At 40.6% G+C, this 25,493-nt stretch overlaps 2 protein-coding genes across 5 annotated transcripts in view; one reads left to right on the forward strand and one right to left on the reverse strand.

Annotated features, from left to right (window-relative positions):
* LOC124290666 (WD repeat-containing protein 5) overlaps positions 1 to 3,612 on the forward strand; it is a 34,337-nt gene extending 30,725 nt beyond the window's left edge. For all 4 annotated transcript variants that reach the window (XM_046727460.1, XM_046727459.1, XM_046727458.1 and 1 more), the window contains exon 14: positions 2,944 to 3,612. In XM_046727460.1, coding sequence (XP_046583416.1) covers positions 2,944 to 3,044 — 101 coding nt within the window. In that variant the 3' untranslated portion in view covers positions 3,045 to 3,612. The remainder of the gene's footprint in view (positions 1 to 2,943) is intronic.
* Positions 3,613 to 10,311: 6,699 nt separating this feature from the next.
* The window catches only part of LOC124290665 (uncharacterized protein YER152C-like), a 30,003-nt gene continuing 14,821 nt past the window's right edge, over positions 10,312 to 25,493 (reverse strand). The window contains exons 3-11 of the mRNA XM_046727457.1: positions 23,676 to 23,791; positions 22,576 to 22,730; positions 21,908 to 22,066; positions 20,239 to 20,362; positions 19,644 to 19,766; positions 18,374 to 18,488; positions 17,132 to 17,203; positions 15,817 to 15,920; positions 10,312 to 11,459 (exon numbers count right to left, since the gene is read on the reverse strand). Of these exons, the coding sequence (XP_046583413.1) occupies positions 11,327 to 11,459; positions 15,817 to 15,920; positions 17,132 to 17,203; positions 18,374 to 18,488; positions 19,644 to 19,766; positions 20,239 to 20,362; positions 21,908 to 22,066; positions 22,576 to 22,730; positions 23,676 to 23,791 (1,101 nt within the window). The 3' untranslated portion in view covers positions 10,312 to 11,326. The remainder of the gene's footprint in view (positions 11,460 to 15,816; positions 15,921 to 17,131; positions 17,204 to 18,373; positions 18,489 to 19,643; positions 19,767 to 20,238; positions 20,363 to 21,907; positions 22,067 to 22,575; positions 22,731 to 23,675; positions 23,792 to 25,493) is intronic.

The raw sequence follows: 25,493 nt of genomic DNA on the forward strand, positions 1-25,493 counted from the left end.
GTTGTTGAGATCAGGTGCTTCATTGTATATCTCAGCTAGGTAGGTGATAAAGTGTATTGTTTGGTGTATCTGCTAGATGGATGAGGTGCAGTATATCTTGGAATATTTTTGTTGGATGGATAATCTGGGCTGTTTCTAGGTATATCTCAGCTTGGCGGATGAGATAAGGTTCTTGTCGGCTTGGTTTATCTGAGAATGAGATGATTGCATTTGTGTGACTGATTAAGGTGTTTTGTTGCATCATGTATTAGGTATTCAAGTAAGGTTGAAGTGAGTAATATGATGACATCATGCGTGTCATTTGAATGCCTTGCGATGTTGTCTTCCAAAGTTTAGCCTGAGTTTTTCTGGTTAAAGGGAGGTGGACTTCGTAAGCAGAGCAGAAATGAGTTTCAATTTGAGGTCTGATTACTCCTAGTGCCATACTTGTTTGGATGGTGTTGACATTTTAGAGTGAAGCATCTTGAAGAACAATCACGGCTGATTGCATGCAAATGGTGAGGGTATTTCTAGCCTGAGTTAAGCCTGTAAGTATGAGTTAGAGAAATGTTCTGTTTTGCAGGTAAGATCGATAATTCTTGGCTTAGTGGAGAAGATTTGGGATACTTTGGAGTGTTTCTCAGTTTGAGGGTTCAGATAGGTTATTTCCTGCTGTATCTCAGCTGGGTTAATGATATAGGGTTTTTCTTTGTATAGGTCATCTAGGTGGATGATAAAGGGTACTTTTTCTTATATCCCATTTATGTGGATGAGTTAAGTTGTTTCATTGTATATCTCAGCTAGGTGGGTGCTATAGGGTATTTCTTGATATATCTTAGCTAGATGGATGATATAAGGTGTTTTTTGGTGTATCTGCTAGATGGATGAGGTAGAGTATATCTTGGAATATTTTTGTTGGATGGATAATCTGGGCTGTTCCTAGGTATATCTCAGCTTGGCGGATGAGATAAGGTTCTTGTCGGCTTGGTTTATCTGAGAATGAGATGAATGCATTTGTGTGACTGATTAAGGTGTTTAGTTGCATCATGTATTAGGTATTCGAGTAAGGTTGAAGTGAGTAATATGATGACATCATGCGTGTCATTTGAATGCCTTGTGATGTTGTCTTCCAAAGTTTAGCCAGAGTTTTTCTGGTTAAAGGGAGGTGGACTTCGTAAGCAGAGCAGAAATGAGTTTCAATTTGAGGTCTGATTACTCCTAGTGCCATTCTTGTTTGGATGGCGTTGATAATTTAGAGTGAAGCATCTTGAAGAACAATCACGGCTGAATGCATGCACATGGTGAGGGTGTTTTTCTGGCTTGTTGGATACTGTCAGATATTTCTAGACTGAGTATGTAAGTATGAGGTGGAAAAATTTGCAGGTAAGATCAATAATTCTTGGCTTAGTGGAGAAGATTTGGGATATTTTGGGGTGTTTTTCAGTTTGAGGGTTCAGATAGGTTATTTCTTGTATCTCAGCTGGCTTATTGATATAGTGCTTTTCTTGTTATATGCCATCTTGGTAGATCATATGGGGTGTTTCTTCTTATGTCCCATTTAGGTGGATAATATAAAGTATTTCTTGTTACATCTCATTTAGGTTGTTGAGATCAGGTGTTTCATTGTACATCTCAGCTAGGTAGGTGATATAGTGTATTTTTTGTTTATATGCTAGATGGATGAGGTGCAGTATATCTTGGAATGTTTTTGTTGGATGGATAATCTGGGCTGTTTCTAGGTATATCTCAGCTTGGCGGATGAGATAAGGTTCTTGTCGGCTTGGTTTATCTGAGAATAGATGAATGTATTTGTGTGACTGATTAAGGTGTTTTGTTGCATCATGTATTAGGTATTCAAGTAAGGTTGAAGTGAGTAATATGATGACATCATGCGTGTCATTTGAATGCCTTGCGATGTTGTCTTCCAAAGTTTAGCCAGAGTTTTTCTGGTTAAAGGGAGGTGGACTTCGTAAGCAGAGCAGAAATGAGTTTCAATTTGAGGTCTGATTACTCCTAGTGCCATTCTTGTTTGGATGGCGTTGATAATTTAGAGTGAAGCATCTTGAAGAACAATCACGGCGGAATGCATGCACATGGTGAGGGTGTTTTTCTGGCTTGTTGGATACTAGCAACAACATGCTTCAAAAGACAAAAGCAAATATGGCATCATGAAAATAGCCCTTTTAAAGAAGTGAATTCGTAAGTTTGTATGTAACATTGACTATGGTTTGTTGACTTACCGCTGTTTACCAGTCGGGCACGGAGCTATGGGGTAGCTTAGTGGTAAAAGCGCTTGCTCCTCATGCTAAAGACCAGGGCCTAGATTTTCGAAGCTCTCTTAGCGCTAAGATAGTCGTTAGTGCCATACATTAACATTAACTTACGACTACCTTAGCGATAAGAGAGCTTCGAAAATTTAGGCCCTGGGTGTGATTCCCCACATGGGTACAATGTGTCAAGCCCATTTCTGGTGTCCCCTGCCATGATATTGCTGGAATATTGCTTAAAGCAGCGAAAACTTAACTCACTCACTCACTCACTCAATCGGGCAAACTCTATAGTAGTTTATAAATGCGGCAGCTGATTGATGGTGACGAGGCAGTATTTATGCAGCTCATAAGGTAATTCAGTTGTTTGGTATTTGTTTGGTCAAAATAGTGAAACTACACTGTAAAAATATACACACTTATAAGTGTTCAAATTTTCTGTGAGACTGACATTGTTACTGTTTCTCTTTCCTTGTGGGGAAGGTGGGGTAGCCTAGTGGTTAGAGTGCGCTCTTCAGGCCAAAGACCCAGGTTCGATTGCCCACATGGGTATATGTGTGAAGCTCAATTCTGGTGTTCCCTGCCGTGATGTAGCTGGAATATTGCTAAAAGCGGCATAAATCCATACTCACTCAGTCACTCTTTCCTTGTAGCATTGGTAGGTGTTTTAGTATTGAAACCATGTTTCTGTTTTCAGATGTGGTGTTGTGTTGTGCCTGCCACCCAACGGAAAACATTATTGCATCAGCAGCTCTGGAAAATGACAAAACAATAAAGCTATGGCGGAGTGATGTGTAATAATGGGAGATCACTCTACAGACTTCAACATATAATATGGCAGCAAGACAATTGTATCACCATCATCAGACCTGCCTGCTCTGTGCCCCTTGTAGGTGGATTATCTCCCTTGCCACACACACTCCTCACAGATGCGAGTGTTGTACATCCAGAGACAGTGAGATCGTACTGCTGTTTAAATTTTTCCAGTCATCTTATCACCTGTGCAACTTCATTTGAGAATTGAGTGGCTTGGCTGACGGAACAGGGACCAGGTGGGCACACTGACTACATACTTACGGCAGTAGGACCCTGGTTGATGTAGAATGTTATAACCAAATTGCATAAGAATAACTATATCTGGTTGATATGGAATGTCCTAACTGGTTTTCCTGAGACAGGATTTGCTGCTTGGCGAGCTCAACTGACTGGAACATTTTGAATCTTCTTGTTAAGTAACAAAAGTGAAACCTTGTTATCAACCTTTGAAGTTTTTACGTGCCTGAATGCATCAAGTTGCAATTCTCATCACTACCTGGGGCTGTGGGGATGCCTGAATGTTAAAGCGTTCGCTCATCACACCGAAGACCCACGTGGGTACAATGTGTGAAGCCAATTTTTAGTGTTCCCTGCCGTAATATTGCTGGAATATTGCTAAAAGCGGTGTAAAACTAACCTCACTCACTCACTCATTTTAACTTCTGATGTATTTATATAGTGAACATGCCATTGTTTTCATTACACCAACTTATTGTGACAAAACCTAGCCCTCTTGCTGCTAATGAAGAGACAGAACCCAGTTCGTTGAGGCAAGCATTCTACCAGCATCCATTTCCCTGTGGCAAGTGAATCAGCAATATATGATGAAAATGGTTTGCAAGATAAAGAAAAACACTATGATAATTTTGTGTTCTTTACTATATGGTGGATTTTGCATATTAAGTCATATCAGCGCCATATCAGAGCTTACAGGTTTCATAAAAATGGTATTATGGCCATGGCACTAAGATAAAGCACCAGGTTCAGGTTCCCACAAAGGATGTCAGGCTCACTGACTTGGTGGACACGTCATCGAATCCCAATTATGTAAATTGATGTTCATGCTGTTGATCACTGGATTTCCTGGTCCAGAATCGTATATTCACAGACCGCCGCCATATAGCTGGAATATTGCCGAGCGTGGCGTATAACTAATCTCCCCCACTCACAAAGGGAAAGGTTAACCATCTTGGCTCTGTTGCCCTTGGGTAAAATTCCAGGTCTCAGTAATCTGTGCTTGTCATGAAAGGCCTATTGCATGAATCAGTGCTCATGATGTCAATCACTGAATTCCCTTTTCCACAAAGGTATTGGTCTAAATAAAGAGGCACGGGTAGCCCAGTTGTCTGAGGCACTCCAATCGTCTTGGGATTTGAATCCAAATTTTCAAAATTGTGCTTCTAGATTTGTCAGCACCGTTATCATGCTTGTGTGGGTCACCAAAGTTGTAAGCGTTCAAGACCAGCATCACTCTAGTTCCGTCTTGTTACTGCCATATAACTTGAATACTATTAAAAGGGAGGTTTGATTTACATTTACTTGTTCATGGTACCTCCCTGGATATTACAAGTTGCTCACATGGATACAGAGGGTGTTTCTGTCTTAAATCCACCTTCAGACAAGTCATTCAGCAAATTATGTGTATTCCAACTTTCCATAATTCTGGGTCTGTATGTGCTCCCTTGAGTGGCAATAAATGATCGTCACAAGGACTGCAGCACACAATGTAACTGCTAATGAACTCTGCACTATTGTATTTAACGTTACCTATGCACTATGTATCAGGAACCGTTCTTCTGAAGAAAGACATTTGCCAAATAAGTCTAGGGTGAATGAATTTAAGATGAATCCACAAGGTCTAACTCAGTCTTGTTTCTATGTATTCCCGAGTCAAATGAACAAATAAGAATGTCAAACCTTCTATAGGCCAGGAGCCCGTTTCACAAAGCTCTCGTAAGCCTAAGATCTCGTAACTTTCCTCGTATCATTCGTACCTCCTACACTGTAACATAGGAAGTACGAGATCTTAGGCTTACGAGAGCTTTGTGAAACGGGGCCCAGATGTATTTAGTTTCATGTTTCACATTTGTCTTCATCAAATATATGTAAGTGTGGAAAGTAGAGAAGTGTTTAGGGAGACAGGCTGATTTCCCTTAAAGTCTCTGTATAGAACTTTGGAGCTTGAAAACATTTTTTGAATTACGGATGTCATTTTATAAGAATATTTAGTACCGGTATTGAACACTAAATACACACAATTTCATGTTGAGTAGCCCTGTCAGCAACTCAAGAAAATCAATGAGGCTGGTTTGTACATTGATATTACGATGTCGAAGTACAAGTCTTAATTTGAATCATAAAGAGCCATTTTGCTGAGTGCGGCGTAAAACTAAACTCACTCACTCATAAAGAGCCCACAAGTATAAGTCATCCAGGAAATGGCCTGTAGCACATATTTATACTTATTTATATGTAGATGGCTATCCGTGAAGAGGTGTTGGACCAAGGACATTTTCAGCAATACAAGCCCATGTGGCCTGTAGGGTTTATATTTTAAAACTAGTTCCCTTCAACCTCTGCTGTCATAGAGGAGACTAAATGAGCTCTGTGACTTTTCACTGCACCCATTTCACTTCATCAGTCACTGGCTTGTGTGGTGTTATTTGCTGGCTATCAACATACAGCTGGAATATTGCTGTGTGCAACAAAGCGGTGGGATAGCCAAGTGGTTGAAGCGTTCGCTCGTCACACTGAAGACCCGGGTTTGATTCCCCACATGGGTACAATGTGTGAAGCCCATTTCTGGTGTCCCCTGCCGTGATATTGCTAAAAGCGGCGTGAGACTAAACTCACTAACTAACTCATTCTAGGTAAGTTATAGGAGTAATGATCTATTCAGCACAAAGATTGTTTTGTACAATAGCACTGGAGTGGGAGAGGTTAACTGTCTTGGCTCTTTTACCCCTGGGTTCAATTACTGGTCCCAGCAAATCTGTGCCTGCCACAAAGGCATGTCATTGTATACCTATTGCATGAATCGGTGCTCATGATATTAATCACTGAATTTTCGGGACACTATAAATTACTGTAACATATTAAATTAATATTATATTAATGGGAGAAAAATCCAATTTCAAATAAATATTGTGTCTACTTGTGATTTGTTAATAATACTGTTTTGCTTTGGAGATTTTCAACAGTTTTTGATGACAGTATTTTGAACAATTTGTTTGTATTGACACCAGCGAAAAATCAAATTGTAGGTAGGTATTATAAAACACCGGGTTTTGCGGGTTTTTTAACATTTGAAGTTGGTAAATTCTTAAATTATGACTTGAGCCTTGGTATGGTTGGCATTGACACAAGACATTCAGAAGCTCTGGTGAACCATGTGCAAGCCTATGCTCCCCGAAGGAGTTGTCCATGTGGAGAATCGTGCAGAATTTCTGGATATGTAGTCACTGTATGCAATCAGTATACTAATAACATTGTCATTATTCATTGGTCCTTCAGGTAGTGACTCTTTCATTGTGTTTATGGGACGGTGGGGTAGCCTAGTGGTTAAAGCGTCTGCTAGTCATGCCTAAGACCCAGGTTCGATTCCCCACATGGGTACAATATGTGAAGCCCATTTCTGGTGTCCTCTGCCGTGATGTTGCTGGAATATTGCTAAAAGCCACATAAAACCAAACCCACTCACTCACTCATTGTGTTTATATGTTGAATGAAACGTTGTTAATACCTTAGAGGTTTAAATACACTATGCTCCTCCATCTCACATGAATACACACATTTGATATGTAGTGTAGTCAAGAACCGGGTCTGTTTTTCTTGGCTGTCAGGGGTGGAAATAACCCATTGCCCGACGTCCGAGTCCAGTGTTTTTTTCTGTCGGGCAAGCAAATTTGTATATCACACTGTACCGGGGTCCAGTTGACTTTCCAATGTTAATTATGTTGTTTATTTAAAAAATCAGCAAGAAAACGGTCGGTATAGTGGAAAAATTGTCAGGACAAGTGACTTTACATGTGCCACTGTACCGGAGTACACTATCACTTTTAAAGTTATTTCCACCCCTGGCTGTGTATAAATGATTTTCCACCATCCATGACTGAAGGTTGGTTGAAGTCATTGACATCTTTAGCTCATCTTACTGAAAATGTTTTGACCAGCTTGTCCATCATTTGTCATCAATATGCAGACACATTAAATAGTCTATTTACTACAATTGTTTGGTATTTTGTATTAACGTGGGGCGGTGGGGTAGCCTAGTGGTTAAAGCATTCGCTCGTCATGCCGAAGACCTGGGTTCAATTCTCCACATGGGTACAATATGTGAAGTCCATTTCTGGTGTCCCCCTTGATATTGCTAAAAGCGACCTAAACCTAAACTCACTCACTGGATCCAGGTGATTGCCTGATGTGTTGGTTATTTGTAGCTACTCTGCAATACAGTCGTATGCATTCACATGATGGAGGAATGTGTGTTTTAAATGTGAAGTGTTGACGATTAGAAATGAATTATTTTGTGTAGATCCTGTTTTCCTACAGCAGCTTGTATATAGCCAGATTTGTATAGCTGTCCTCGTCTTTGTCGTTGTAAACCATTGTGTAAATAAACATGCTTCAGACAATTATAGTTCTCGTTTTACTTCCTTGTAAGGGAAAGGAAGGTGGTGGGGTAGCCTAATGGTTAAAGTGTTCGCTCGTCAAGCTGAAGACCCAGGTTTGATTCCCCACATGGGCATAATGTGTGAAGCCCATTTCTGGTGTCCCCTGCCGTGATATTGCTGAAATATTGCTGAAAGCGGCGTAAAACCATACTCACTCACTCCTTTTGAGTGAGGGGGTGGCTGTGGCGTACCCAGGTTCCATTCCACAAATTTTAGCAGCATTGAGTGAGTAAGTTTAGTTTTACGCCTCTATCAGCAGCAATATTCCAGCTATATGGCGCCGGTCTGTAAATAATCGAGTCTGGACCAGACAACCCAGTGATCAACATCATGAGCATTGATCTGCGCAATTGGGAACCGATGACGTGTCAACCAAGTCAGTGAGCCTGACCACCCGATCCCGTTAGTCGCCTCTTACGACAAGCATGGGCTACTGAAGGTTCATTCTAACCCTGACCTTCACAGGTAGCAGCATTGAGCATCTTTGACATGGATATCAGGTGCTCTACAAATGTGTTGTTACTAATTATTTGATGGATGGAGCTCATTTCTGATGTCCCAGCCATGCTATTGCTGGAATATTGCTGCAGGTGGTGTAAAATGCTCACCACTTGGAATTCCCCCGTGGATTCTTCATAGACTGGAGCTCATTTCTGGTATCCCAGCCATGATATTCCCGGAATATTGCTGGAGGTGGTGTGAAATGCATTAGATATGGGGCGGTGGGGTAGCCTGGTCAGGCTGAAGACCCAGGTTCAATTCCCCACATAAGTACAATGTGTGAAGCCTATTTCTGGTGTTCCCCACTGTGATATTGCTGGAATATTGCTAAAACCATACTCACTCACTCACTCACTTGATTATATATATTGCCTGGGTGTAGGAATTGACCTTATGGACCTAATCTGACTTCATGATTTGGTTGATTGCATGTCTTCCCAATTAGCTCTTGTGGTCAATCACTGGATTGTCTGGTCCAGTTATTTAGAGGCCACTCTCACATAACTGTATCATTGCTGAGTGAGGTGATGGAGAGATAAGGCTTGATCAGTGTATAAGAAACATAGAGGCGGTGGGGTAGCCTAGTGGTTAAAGTGTTTGCTCATCACGGCAAACACCCAAGTTCGATTCCCCACATGGGAACAATGTATGAAGCCCATTTCTGGTGTTCCCCGCTGTGATATTGCTGGAATATTGCTAAAAGCAGCGTACAACCAAACTCAAGTGTAAGAAACACAGCATCTTTGCTTTTGGAACCTGATGTGATAAGATAATCACGTTCTCAGAGAGATGTCATTACTGGAACCCAGGTAGTCCAGTGAGTGGAGTGTCTGCCCAGAGAGTAGAAAGTCATTGGTTTGATCCCTAGCTGAGATGTAATAAGATGATTCTTTGTGTTACCCTTAAAGCATAAAGAACTGGTCAGCTGTGTGTACTGTGTCTAAGTGGGGTTATTTCCCCTCCCCTGTCCTCCCCTTTACTGGTTTTACCAGATCTCCACATGTCCACCCCTGTCCATGTTTGTCCAAGCAAATTTCATCCAATTATGATAAATCCCATGAAGATTTGGGTTAGAATTTGTCTTCAGCAACCCATGCTTGTCGTAAGAGGCAACTAAAGGGATCGGGTGGTCAGGTTTGATGACTTGGTAGACACATGTCATTATATCCCAAGTGCGATGATTGATGCTCATGATGTTGATCACTGGATCGTCTGGTCCAGATTCGATTATTTACAGACTGCAGCCATCTAGCTGGAATATTACTGAATGCAGCAACAAACCAACCAACCACAGGGGGTTCTAAAAAAAAGCTATACCTTAGTTTTAGCTCAACAGAAAGAAGATGGCAGATTTGCAAAATGGAGCATCATTCGTCCAAGCTTTTCATAGCATATACAGAAGGTCTTCAGGGACTTGTAATAAGAAAACTGGCTCCAAGGTACTTTTGGTGTAGTGACAATGTATACCTTGATACTAGATTTTGAGTGCGAAGACCCCAGCAGTGTCGGGTTGGTGGGGTAGCCTAGTGGTTAAAGCGTTCGCTCGTCACGCCGAAGACCCGGGTTCGATTCCCTACGAGGGTACAATGTGTGAAGCCCATTCTGGTGTCCCCCTGCCTTGATATTGCTGGAATATTGCTAAAAGCGGCGTAAAACTGAACTCACTCTCACTCACCCAACAGTGTCAGTATACACCTTAGTGCTTGTTTTTGTGTTACAAGCCCCCGTTTTCATCATCCAACTCCATAATGCAAATTTACACCTGTTCACATTGTTGCTCATTGAAGTGTGACATTTTGTGAACACACTGTTTTGGTCATTTTGGTCTACAGATATAATAGCAGCTCACCTAGATATGTAGTCAACATTTTAAAATTTCAATATGTACACTTGATAAAAAGTCAGCAATAATATCTTAATACAATCTGCAGAAATACACAGGACTAAAATCAAACACAATATATGTCCTCATATGGAGAAACATCCACACCAAAATTTAGCGTCCTCAATCTCTTCATATCAAGAGAGGAAGTAAAAAAAAAGCAAATAAAAACTAACAAAAAACACAAACCTGGTTACAATTCAGAATCAACCATCAAGTTGACCATTCATATTAATTTAATCTCTCAACCTTTTCCAATATCCAACATGCTGTTAGTCACAATATGGCTGAGGTATTGCTGATGTGACGTTAAATATTAACTCACTCACTCCAAACATGCTGCCTTTGATAAGGTTGTGCAAGTTGCCAGGTAACACAGGTAATTGCTGATCCGTTCCACAGAAGATTGCATATTCCTGAAATAGCTTCATATATGTGCACCTGTATGGGAAAAATTGCACAAATGTCAACCTTGTCCTAACTATTGCGGTTACTCTTGCTGTTGTCTTGTGGTGTAAGGATTGTATTGTCACACCTGGAACCAAGGTTTGATTCCCCACATGGATATAATGTGATATGCTCGATTCTGTCTTCCCAGCCCTAATATTGCTGGTATAGTGCTAAAAATGATGTAAAATCATACTCACTCACCCTGGCTATAAGTATACAATATGGGGCTGGGACGGGTCCAAATTTTTCACCCAGGTACACCATCCCCTATTACCCTACCCTACCCGGATACCCGTTATGTTAATTCCTGACATCGAATTTGCAAGAAATGACAATATTTTCTTCAGCTTGGAGGCTACAATTTTGAGTTTTTCAATACCTTAACCATGTATTATATTCAAAAGAAGTGACTGTAAATTATGTCTAAATCTTCAAAGACAATACAACCTTTTAATCATGAAAGAATAACATATTACATTGTTGAATCATAGTCACAGGATCATAATGGTTCCGGGTATTGAGACGGGAACCCGGGTCCAACTCATTGCCCACCCGTCCCGGGTATCGGGCTATCCCGTCCCACCCCTAATACAATAAGTTATTTTTTCTGAATATTCATTCATATAACCATTCTCTGTCAACAAGGACTATATAATTATCATGTGTTTGTTTCACAATATTGTGATGTTTATACAGCACAGACCTAGAGGTAACTGTGGCTTGTTGAATAGGTATGATAGTTGGCCAGATTGCTTGGCTTATTCTGTATCTCCAGGGATGAAGTCACGGAGAGCAGAACAGAAAGCATCGAGTCCCTTGGACAAGGTGGCCTGGTTGCAGAAGCTGATGGACAGTCTCACGTAATTCTTGTAACCACCACTGGGAGAGGTACTGAAACACAAAGGATTTATTTAACACCACACTAAAAGAAAATGCTTCCCTATAACAGAACAAGAAGTAGTATACAAATGTAAAGCAGCAATGAGAAGGTTACATTGGTTAAACTACAAGGAACAGGTTACATTGGTTAAACTACAAGGAACAGGTTACATTGGTTAAACTACAAGGATCAGGTTACATTGGTTAAACTACAAGGGACAGGTTACATTGGTTAAACTACAAGGAACAGGTAACATTGGTTAAACTACAAGGAACAGGTTACATTGGTTAAACTACAAGGGACAGGTTACATTGGTTAAACTACAAGGATCAGGTTACATTGGTTAAACTACAAGGAACAGGTTACATTGGTTAAACTACAAGGAACAGGTTACATTGGTTAAACTACAAGAATCACGTTACATTGGTGAAACTACAAGGAACAGGATACATTGGTTAAACTACAAGCATCAGGTTACATTGGTTAAACTACAAGGAACAGGTTACATTGATTAAACTACAAGGAACAGGTTACATTGGTTAAACTACAAGGAACAGGTTACATTGGTTAAACTACAAGGATCAGGTTACATTGGTTAAACTACAAGGATCAGGTTACATTGGTTAAACTACAAGGATCAGGTTACATTGGTTAAACTAAAAGGGACAGGTTACATTGGTTAAACTACAAGGACAGGTTACATAGGTTAAACTACAATGGACAGGTTACATAGGTTAAACTGCAAGGATCAGATTACATTGGTTAAACTACAAGGAACAGGTTACATTGGTTAGACTACAAGGGACAGGTTACATTGGTTAAACTACAAGGATCAGGTTACATTGGTTAAACTACAAGGTTCAGGTTACATTGGTTAAACTACAAGGATCAGGTTACATTGGTTAAACTACAAGGATCAGGTTACATTGGTTAAACTACAAGGATCAGGTTACATTGGTTAAACTACAAGGATCAGGTTACATTGGTTAAACTACAAGGATCAGGTTACATTGGTTAAACTACAAGGATCAGGTTAAACTACAAGGATCAGGTTACATTGGTTAAACTACAAGGAACAGGTTACATTGGTTAAACTACAAGGATTTACATTGGTTAAACAGGTTACATTGGTTAAACTACAAGGAACAGGTTACATTGGTTAAACTACAAGGATCAGGTTACATTGGTTAAACTACAAGGATCAGGTTACATTGGTTAAACTACAAGGATCAGTTTACATTGGTTAGACTACAAGGATCAGGTTACATTGGTTAAACTACAAGGACTACACAGGTTACATTGGTTAAAGGGCTACAAGGGAATGGGTTACATTGGTTAAACTACAAAGGACAGGTTACATTGGTTAAACTACAAGGAACAGGTTACATTGGTTAAACTACAAGGAATGGGTTACATTGGTTAAACTACAAGGAATGGGTTACATTGGTTAAACTACAAGGAACAGGTTACATTGGTTAAACAACAAGGATCAGGTTACATTGGTTAAACTACAAGGGTCACGTTACATTGGTTAAACTACAAGGATAAGGTTACATTGGTTAAACTACAAGGAACAGGATACATTGGTTAAACTACAAGGATCAGGTTACATTGGTTAGATCTACAAGGGACAGGTTACATTGGTTAAACTACAAGGATCAGGTTACATTGGTTAAACTACAAGGGTCACGTTACATTGGTTAGACTACAAGGATCAGGTTACATTGGTTAAACTACAAGGAACAGGATACATTGGTTAAACTACAAGGAACAGGTTACATTGGTTAAACTACAAGGAACAGGTTACATTGGTTAGACTACAAGGGACAGGTTACATTGATTAGACTACAAGGAACATGTTACATTGGTTAAACTACAAGGATCAGGTTACATTGGTTAAACTACAATGATCAGTTTACATTGGTTAGACTACAAGGAACAGGTTACATTGGTTAAAATACAAGGATCAGTTTACATTGGTTAGACTACAAGGATCAGTTCACATTGGTTAGATTACAAGGATCAGGTTACATTGATTAAACTACAAGGATCAGTTTACATTGGTTAGACTACAAGGAACAGGTTACATTGGTTAAAATACAAGGGACAGGTTACATTGGTTAAACTACAAGGATCAGGTTACATTGGTTAAACTACAAGGATCAGTTTACATTGGTTAAACTACAAGGATCAGGTTACATTGGTTAAACTGCAAGGATCAGTTTACATTGGTTAGACTACAAGGAACAGGTTACATTGGTTAAAATACAAGGGACAGGTTACATTGGTTAAACTACAAGGAATGGGTTACATTGGTTAAACTACAAGGATCAGGTTACATTGGTTAGACTACAAGGATCAGGTTACATTGGTTAAAATACAAGGGACAGGTTACATTGGTTAAACTACAAGGATCAGGTTACATTGGTTAAACTACAAGGGTCACGTTACATTGGTTAAACTACAAGGGTCACGTTACATTGGTTAAACTACAAGGATCAGGTTACATTGGTTAAACTACAAGGAACAGGATACATTGGTTAAACTACAAGGAACAGGTTACATTGGTTAAACTACAAGGAACAGGTTACATTGGTTAAACTACAAGGGACAGGTTACATTGGTTAGACTACAAGGGACAGGTTACATTGGTTAGACTACAAGGATCAGGTTACATTGGTTAAACTACAAGGAACAGGTTACATTGGTTAAACTACAAGGATCAGTTTACATTGGTTAAACTACAAGGATCAGGTTACATTGGTTAAACTACAAGGAACAGGATACATTGGTTAAACTACAAGGAACAGGTTACATTGGTTAAACTACAAGGAACAGGTTACATTGGTTAAACTACAAGGGACAGGTTACATTGGTTAGACTACAAGGGACAGGTTACATTGGTTAGACTACAAGGATCAGGTTACATTGGTTAAACTACAAGGAACAGGTTACATTGGTTAAACTACAAGGATCAGTTTACATTGGTTAAACTACAAGGATCAGGTTACATTGGTTAAACTACAAGGAATGGGTTACAAGGGTGTCACATTTTGTCAAGTTCAGTTCACAATGCATCAATACATTGATGAATGCTGACAGCCCTAATGAAGACGTACGAATAATTAGATCAAACCAAACTTCTAACACAGTATTACTGACACCTGTTTATACCACCATGTATTTTATTTATGTCAAATATTGACTTTAATCACAAGTCCTGGTAAGCATTGTAGACCCAATGCTGGTCTTAATAAGTGAGACCGCCTCTGTGGTGTAGTGGTTAGAGCGTCCGCCCGGAGAGCGGAAGGTCGCGGGTTCGATCCCCGACCACGTCAAACCAAAAGACGTTAAAATATGGTACTTGTTGGTCCCTGCCTGGCGCTCGGCATTAATGGGTACAACAAGGACTGGTCGGTTCGAGTCAGTATAATGTGTCTGAGTGGGGTATTCATGCTTCAATGCGGCATGGTATCTCAGTGGGCTAGCACTATAAAACCAGCTTCAGTCTGGGCTAGTACAAGCAGCCGCACATACACAAACAGACGCATGCACGTCATCATATGAGCGAAATATTCTCAAGCACGAGGTTAATCCCAATTTCACCTCACCTCACTTAATAAGTGATCAAATGGATCAGATCAGACTTAGGGACATGGTTGAGTGCATGTCAGTTAATGAAGGTTCTGTCTTAAGGACAGATAAATAATATTCTTGTTTCTTGTGAGCTGTTTCTGTACTGACTGCATAGGGAGTGACATACTTTCTTATATATATTTTTGGAGGTTAATAATGTGCAATTTATACTTGTGGGTACCACATGACCTCTTTCTCCATACATCTAGCATCTCAATGTGGAAAAGTGAGTGAGTGAGTTTAGTTTTACGCCGCTTTTAGCAATATTCCAGCAATATCACGGCAGAGGACACCAGAAATGGGCTTCACACATTGTACCCATGTGGAGAATCGAACCCGGGCCTTCAGCGTGAGAGGTGGGGTAGCCTAGTGATTAAAGCGTTCGCTCGTCACGCTGAAGACCTGGGTTCGATTCCCCACATGGGTACAATGTGTGAAGCCCATTTCTGGTGTCCCCCGCCGTGATATTGCTAGAAAATTGCTAAAAGTGGTGAAAACTATACTCACTCACTTACTTCAGCATGACCAGTGAACACTTTAACCACTAGGCTACCCCATCGCCCCAATGTGGAAGAAGTCTGGTGCAAAACAAAGATCAATTGAAATAAGTTGAGTCTAAACCGTGAAAATAAATGACAATAAATATAGTTGTGGAAAATCATGCAGAAATATATTTTTACATTCCAAAAGAACTGAACATCCCTTACAATAAACAAAGTAAAACATACGCACCAAAATCCTGGAAGAAAACTGATCTTGTACTTTTTTGCGGCCATCCTCAGCAGGTGCAGTGCATCAACAGCTTCCGGTAATTTCACCCACACAAAGAAGCCTCCCTACCACACAGTATAACAGGTCAGGGACCAGTCATTTCAGTCATCATGAAGGAAACTGTCATCTATGTACTCACTATATATATGGCGATGGTCTATATAAAGAATCAAATCTTGACCAGACAATCCAGTGATCAACAACATGAGCATCAATCAAAGCAATTGGGATACAATGATGTGTCAACCAAGTCAGCAAGCCTGACCACCCAATCAAGTTAGTCGCCTCTTAAGACAAGCATGGGTTGCTGAAGACCAATTCTAACCCTGATCTTCATGGGTATAGTGTCTAATAGAGTCCCTCCCTTGTTCTGTACATTATTTTAGCAATTATCTACCAAATGAACACCGCTTGTCCATTTTCACCATTAACTGAGGCCAGACCGATTTCATTTCTTGTTTTACGGATTTTTGTCACCAGTCAAAGTAATATTCCTTCTAAATACTCAAAGTATGTTACTTTTGGCAATTTATGAAGTGAATATGGGGCAAAAAACAATCTGAAAACAAAATTTCTTGTATGATTACATTTTTGGCCAATGAAAACATTATGATGTTATTTTTTGAGTGGGGAAAATTAATTATTATTTTTTTTCTTATTCTTGAAAGAATATGACAGGCGGATCCGTAAAACAAGAAATAAAATTGGTCTGGCCTAAAGAACCAAATCAAGACTATATATTTTTTGCAGATCCTCTTCAAATATAGGCTATATATTGTATTTTTTACATTTTCATAAAAAAATTGTATTTCTGTTACAGATCGGAGTTTTTGACCTGGGAAGCCTGAATCTACATAGAAATCCAATAATGCCTCTAGGACCAGAGAGTTTACAGATGGTATTAGTGAGTTTAGTTTTAAGCCGCTTTTAGCAATATTCCAGCAATATCACGGTGCGGGACACCAGAAGTGGACTTCACACATTGTACCCATGTGGAAAATCGATCCCGGGTCTTCAGAATGATGAGTGAACGCTTTAACCATTAGGCTACCTATCGCCCCTACAGATGGTATTAACACAGGGAATATAACATACAACCAAGCTGAAGTCAGGTGAACACACTGACTACTTGACCATACTAATTTCTGAATGGAATTGTTGAAACATCACAAAATGTTCCTTGATGTATTTGTGTGTAAATAAAAGTAAATACCACGATCAATATCAGAAACTGAGTTAAACATTAACGTGTATGGACCGCTAGAATGTCACTAACCTGTGGTTGTGTAAACGTGGCACCAGGTGGCAGGCCTTTCCGGAGAGTCTCACACATAAACGTCATCCTGTTCTACAATGGTGGAAAGTAGTTATCATGACTCATACAATTTTAAATAAATGCTCATTCATGACTTCTTTTCCTGAAAAAGGCTGAAATAAAATACTACAAAAAACTAAAGTTGGAGAAGACCAACAACTAAGAGGTACCCGTATTGTGTTCAAAGACCTATGAACTATAGTTCTAGGTGTTCTTTAACCCCTTTGAGTAGGGTATTTTATCATTATTTCATTCAAAATGTAGGATACTGCACTGAAAATAACTGATCCACCTTGCAGGTCTGAGTGTATGAGTGTAAACCTTGTAGATCTCTCTGATTGTCTACTTTGTAGATCTGTCTGAATGTCTGAGGGTCTAAATCTCTAAGTAGCTACTCGGACCTTGTAAATCTTTCTGAGTGTCTGACTCTCTGAGTATCTACCTTGTGAATCTGTCTGAGTGTCTGACTCTCTGAGTATGTACCTTGTAAATCTGTCTGAGTGTCTGAGTGTCTACTTGTAGAATCTATCTGGTCTGAGTATCTTTCTGAGTGTCTGACGCTCTGAGTATCTACCTTGTAAATCTTTCTGAGTGTCTGACTCTCTGAGATCTGTCTGGGCGTCTTAGGGGCTGACTCTGGGTATCTATCTTGTAAATCTGTCTGATCGTCTACTTTGTAGAACTGTCTGAATGTCTGAGGATCTAATTCTCTAAGTATCTACTCTCCGAGTATTAACCTTGTAAATCTGTCTGAGTGTTTCACTCTCTGGGTATCTACCTTGTAAATCTATATGAGTGTCTGACTCTCTGATATCTGTCTGAGTATCTGACTGAGTGTCTACCTCTCTGAGTATCTACCTTGTAGATCTACCTGAGTGTCTAACTCTCTGATATCTGTCTGAGTATCTACCTTGTAAATCTATATCAGTGTCAGACTCAGACTGTCTGAGAGTGTCTGTCTGAGTATCTGACTGTGAGTGTCTACCTTGTAGATCTGCCTGAGTGTCTGACTCTCTGAGATCTGTCTGAGTGTCTGACTCTCTGAGATCTGTCTGATAGATATACCTTGTAGATATGCCTGAGTGTCTGACTCTCTGAGATCTGTCTGCGTATCTGAATGAGTGTCTACCTTGTAGATCTGTCTGAGTATCTTAATGAGTGTCTACCTTGTAGATCTGTCTGAGTATCTTAATGAGTGTCTACCTTGTAGATCTGTCTGACTGTCTGCACATGTTTCTGCTGTAAGCCCAGTTTCAAGGCGGCTGCTGCTAACTTGGAGGCGTAGTGGTTCAGACTGCCTGCACTCCACGACACATTACTGCAACAAAATACTGAAACTTATTGGAAAGCCCTGCTTCTACACTGAAACTTATTGGAAAGCCCCTCTTCTACACTGAAACTTATTGGAAAGCCCCTCTTCTACACCGAAACTTATTGGAAAGCCCCTCTTCTACACCGAAACTTATTGGAAAGCCCTTCTTCTACACCAAAACGTATTGGAAAGCCCCTCTTCTACACTAAAACTTATTGGAAAGCCCCTCTTCTACACCGAAACTTATTGGAAAGCCCCTCTTCTACACTAAAACTTATTGGAAAGCCCCTCTTCTACACCGAAACTTATTGGAAAGCCCTTCTTCTACACCAAAACTTATTGGAAAGCCCCTCTTCTACACCGAAACTTATTGGAAAGCCCCTCTTCTACACCAAAACTTATTGGAAAGCCCCTCTTCTACACCAAAACTTATTGGAAAGCCCCTCTTCTACACCGAAACTTATTGGAAAGCCCCTCTTCTACACTAAAACTTATTGGAAAGCCCCTCTTCTACACTGAAACTTATTGGATATGAACAGACTCAGAGACAGTATTAAGACACTGCAAGCAAAACCTTATATGGCTGGAATATATAAAAAGTACAACGTGAATCACGCCCTGCCTCCTTTCCAACAACTTGTTTGGCGGTGATGTAGCTTAGTGGTTAAGGCATTTGCTTACCACGCCTAAGACCTGGGTTCGATTCCCCACATGAACACTATGTGTGAAGCCCATTTCTGGTATAACCTGCAGTGATATTGCTGGAATACGGCATAAAGCTAAACAACTTGCACAAAGTACTGTGACTTTGTGTCCCAGTCCACCCAGCTGTGAATGGGTACCTCGTAAGGATGAGAAAGCCGCCATAACTCGGTGCGCCTAGGGGCTGCAAGAGTTGCATGATCCCCAGGGAGTTAAGATTGATAATACGATGTGCCGTTAAGATTGACATCCAGTGATCGAGGGGAAAAAAATATCAGCACCTTGAGCATGTACTTAAACTAGTTGCCTGGATAGGTATAATAATAATAACTTGTATTGAACCTTTTGCAGAGACAGTTGTGGTTTCTAGAGCACGGCTTTCCCCAGCCCACTCCCCCCATGACACCATTTTATATATTACATGTACATTTTTATCACTGTGCATTGGGAAGTGTTTACCTTTTCTTCAACACACAAAGGACCCTCTCTGGAGCCTCCAGCCACCCAAGGCGGAGCCCAGGAGCCAGAATCTTGGAAAATGTGCAGTTGGAGACAACATTGCCCATGTAGTCAGGGTGTGATCTACAGCAGAAACATGGCCATTCATCATCTGTCTGTAAAACGTCAGAGTTTACTTAATATTGTTTGATCGACAGTTTGATCATTATTGTTTGATCACCATAATTGTGTTATCAATGATCAATATTTGATCACCCTGTTTTAATCATGAGTTTGATCACCATGTTTTGATTGACACATTGATCATTTGTTTGATCACCAGAATTTAATTATGTTTTGATCGTCAGGTTTTGATTGCCATAGTATGATCTTCAGCAATTCATCATAGCTTGAGCATCAACATTTGGTAACCAGAATTTTAAAATGTTTAAAAATGTACCACAAGGACTGAGAAAATATCACACTTTACTTGCCTTTGGATATCATGGTCAGTCCAGCTATAGAGATATGATGGATATTGTCCTCTGAGAAATCAGAATTTGCATTGATAATCACATTTCTCAACTGCTATTTTGTTCCAGTTTCTGATACATACTTGTTATCATAAGCCAGGAGACGTTTGGGAATGTTTTCCCCGTAGTATACTAAATTGTATATGTCCTCAGCAACAACCAGTATATCATGCTGTCTGGCATGACGCACCAAGTCACAACACCTCTCTGAAACAGAGCAGAGCAAGTCACACACCAGCTCACCACACATCTGAAACAGAGCAGAGCAAGTCACACACCATCTCACCCCACCTCTCTGAAACAGAAAAGAGCTTGTCACACACCATCTCACCACACCTCTCTGAAACAGAGCATAGCAAGTCACACACCATCTCACCACACCTCTCTGAAACAGAGCATAGCAAGTCACACACCATCTCACCACACCTCTCTGAAACAGAGCAGAGCAAGTCACACACCATCTCACCACACCTCTCTGAAACAGAGCAGAGCAAGTCACACACCATCTCACCACACCTCTCTGAAACAGAACAGAGCTAGTCACACACCATCTCACCACACCTCTCTGAAACAGAACAGAGCAAGTCACACACCATCTCACCACACCTCTCTGAAACAGTGCAGAGCAAGTCACACACCATCTCACCACACATCTGAAACAGTGCAGAGCAAGTCACACACCATCTCACCACACCTCTCTGAAACAGTGCAGAGCAAGTCACACACCAGCTCACCACACATCTGAAACGGAGCAGAGCAAGTCACACACCATCTCACCACACCTCTCTGAAACAGAGCATAGCAAGTCACACACCATCTCACCACACCTCTCTGAAACAGAGCAGAGCAAGTCACACACCATCTCACCACACCTCTCTGAAACAGAGCAGAGCAAGTCACACACCATCTCACCACACCTCTCTGAAACAGAACAGAGCTAGTCACACACCATCTCACCACACCTCTCTGAAACAGAACAGAGCAAGTCACACACCATCTCACCACACCTCTCTGAAACAGTGCAGAGCAAGTCACACACCATCTCACCACACCTCTCTGAAACAGAGCATAGCAAGTCACACACCATCTCACCACACCTCTCTGAAACAGAGCATAGCAAGTCACATTGCATAAAATACATCCTGTTGGACATAACATATACTCCACCCTGTAGGATGTAATTCACACTGTTTCTATATAACCCACCACAAAGGATATACTTCACTGGCTCACATCGTTGGATATAACCCACCACAAAGGATATATCACAAAAGAGTGTAGGATATAAGTCACACTATTGGATATAACCTCCCACAAAAGATATACTCCACCCTGTAGGATTTAACTCACTCTGTTTGACATAACCTGCCACAAAGGATATACTCCAGACTGTAGGATATAAGTCCCCCCATTGGATACAACCTACCACGAACGATATACTTAACACTGCAGGATATAACCCATCCTGTTTGATATAACCCACCATAAAGGATATACTCCACCCTGTAGGATATAACTCACACTGTTGGATGTATCCAACATCAAAGGATATATTCCACCCGGTAGGATATAACCAACCACAAAGGATATACTCCACCCTGTAGGATATAACCTAGACTGTTGGATATTATCAACCACAAAGGATATATCACAAAGGAGTGTAGCATATAATTCACCCTATTGGATATAACCTACCACAAAGGATATACTCTACCCTGTAGGATATAACTCCCCCTGTTGGATATAACCCACCTTTTGAGTAGCACTGTCCTGCTGGGTTGTTGAAGACTGGGATGACATAGATCATTGCCCAAAATGGCTGCTCCGGCGTAACAGTAAAGGACTTTGGACGATGTTCAGACAATAGCTTGTCAAGAACATTGGTATCGATTCCATCTGCATCCGTTGGCACTGTGCCAAGACAGAAACCTCATACACCAACTTAACTATAAGATCAGAAATAACTACTCACCATGTTTATAATTCTATTACAGTGCAGATGAAAACTGTCAAGAATCAGAAACTTTAACATTTCTACAATTTCCAACATGAACTGACTTTGAGTTTAGCATTAGTTAATTTCAATAAGATAAATCCAGTTAATGAATTCATGAAACCATGTCAAAGATAATGGCACAAATGTATGTAGTACATACTCACTACTTCGCCTACGTAACGTTTCAACTACCCTGACCTGGCTGTGCCTTTGGAGTTGACTCAGTAGAATCAAGTTTATACTTCTGTGAAAACATAACCAGAAGAGCTATTTTTTCTGATGACCTTGACCTTTGACTTTTGACCTTCTTATTTGATAGACCAAATGCATTCCCTCAGGTTACATTGAAATATCATTGTAGATGCGTCTAGAATTTTGTTTTGTTTTGTTTGATACACAAATCACTACATGTTCCAAGACTCACCAGGAACTACCTTCATCTCGAGGTCATACCGCAGCATTGTGTGTGCAGCATAGTACGTCGGATCCTCTACAAATGCCACTTTGTGTTTATGGAACAACAGTGATGCCAAGAAATGGAGGCCCTGGGTTGCCCCTGCTGTCACCATCAGCTCCGAGCTAACAACACAATACACAATACATCTAGTAATGGTATGACCAACAATACATGATCAGGTAGGTTACCTTGACAACACAATACATCTAGTAATGGTATGACCAACAATACACGATCAGGTAGGTTACCTTGACAACACACTACACAATACATCTAGTAGTGGTATGACCAACAATACACGATCAGGTAGGTAACCTTGACAACACACTACACAATACATCTAGTAGTGGTATGACCAACAATACACGATCAGGTAGGTTACCTTGACAACACAATACACAATACATCTAGTAGTGGTATGACCAACAATACACGATCAGATAGGTTACCTTGACAACAAAATACACAATACATCTAGTAGTGGTATGACCAACAATACACAATCAGGTAGGTTACACGCCGTGGTCAACTGAATGATAATGTGTTGCAGAATGTATAAATAATGGTGGCCAGATTAAAGATACCTTATATCTCACAGACTTCAAGACAGTTATAGTATATCACTTAGGAGTTCTGGGCCCGATTTCTCGAAACAAACTTAATATAAAAGCCCAAAACAACTTAAGTAATCTAGCCACCAAACTCAAATTGTCTACTAAGTTTGAGTTTAATATCAATTCAGTTCATTCTGGGAAATGCACTTTCCTGTGTTTTCTCAAATTTGAGTAAAACATCTAACTTAAGTCGAAACTTAAGTTTGTTTCGAGAAATCGAGGCCTGGAGTTAACACTCAGGGATAACAAATGTTTGGGCACCAAGGAATCCCCCATTTCATTCAGGTCCCAAAGGATCACTGGCTCTTGGTGCGGGACATAACTTTGCAGACAGTAGAGTTGGATAGCCTTAACTTTTGATAGTATCTTTGAAGACCTGAGATGGGAGTTAGTTGTCATCAGCTATTGGCACTATTTTTGTTATCATTGGGCAGTAGAGTGAGGTGACTTTACCTGGTAACAATATCTTTGTACTCATTGGAGAGGAACTTGGCGAGTTGATCTCGGTACTCCTGGTCACCTTGTTCATCTGCATATCGGAATGCCTGTGTCGGGTCAGTCTCTGTTTCCTGTATTCCGCAAGAATGAGGTTGTTCTTTCAACAACTTTAAAATGACCTTCAAAGTCACTTAATCCACTCACTCAAAAACCCTACCGCCCTGTCCACCACTTACTCACTACATACACTCTGTCACTCATTAAATACCCACCCACCCACTCATTCACTCACTCAATGCCCACCCACTCACTCATTCAAGGTCCATTCACGCACTCAACAATCCCCATTCATACGTTCTTTACCAATACTCACTCACTCACTACCCTCCCACCTACTCATTTAATATCCACCCTCTCACTCATTCATGATCCACCCACTCACTCATTCAATACCCACCCACTCACTTATTCAATACCCACACTCTCACTCATTCAATACCCACACAATCACTCATTCAAGGTCCACTCACTCACTCAACAATCCCCATTCATACGTTCTTTACCAATACTCACTCACTCACTACCCTCCAACTTATTCATTTAATATCCACCCTCTCACTTATTCATGATCCACCCACTCACTCATTCAATACCCACACACTCACTCATTCAATATCCAAACACTCACTCATTCAATATCGATCCGCTCACTCATTCATGATCCACCCAATCATTCATTCAAGATCCACTTACTCACTCAATACCCATACACTCACTCATTCACTTTCAACCCACTCACTCATTCAAGATCTACTCACTCACTCAATAACAATCCACCCATTCAGATCATGTGGACACCTGACGCTATAGTCAGATCAAGTGGACACCTGACACTATAATCAGACCAAGTGGACACCTGACACTATTGTCAGATAAAGTGAACACCTGACACACTATAGTCCGATGAAGTGGACACCTGACACACTATAGTGACATCAAGTGATCACATGACACACTATAGTCAGATCAAGTGGACACACGATCCCACACTATAGTCACAATCAAGTGAACACACGACACACTATAGTCAGATCAAGTGATCCCATGACACACTATAGTCACATGAAGTGAACACATGACACTAAAGTCAGATCTAGTGATCCCATGACACACTATAGTCAGATCAAGTGAACACCTGACACACTATAGTCAGATCAAGTGATCACACACTATGACAAGTGATCACATGACACATATAGTCAGATCAAGTGATCACCTGACACACTATAGTCAGATCAAGTGATCACACCTGACACTATAGTCAGATCAGGACAGTGATCACATGACACATGAAGTGATCACATGACACTCTATAGTCAGATCAAGTGATCACATGACACACGATAGTCAACCACGAGGACACCTGACACACTATACTCAGATCAAGTGGATCCCTGACACACTATAGTGACATCAAGTGATCACATGACACACTATAGTCAGATCAAGTGGACACCTGACACACTATAGTGACATCAAGTGATCACATGACACACTATAGTCAGATCAAGTGGACACCTGACACACTATAGTGACATCAAGTGATCGCATGACTCACTATAGTCAGATCAAGTGGACACCTGACACTATAGTGAGATGAAATGAACACCTGACACACTAAAGTCACATCAAGTGAATACCTGACACACCATAGTAACATCACGTGGACACCTGACACACTATAGTCAGACCAAGTGGACACCTGACACACCATAGTCAGATCACGTGGACACCTGACACACTATAGTCACATGAAGTGATCACATGACACTA

Source organism: Haliotis rubra, unplaced genomic scaffold (genome assembly GCF_003918875.1).
Source record: "Haliotis rubra isolate DU_JTF1 unplaced genomic scaffold, ASM391887v1 Scf470, whole genome shotgun sequence".
NCBI lineage: Eukaryota > Metazoa > Mollusca > Gastropoda > Lepetellida > Haliotidae > Haliotis > Haliotis rubra.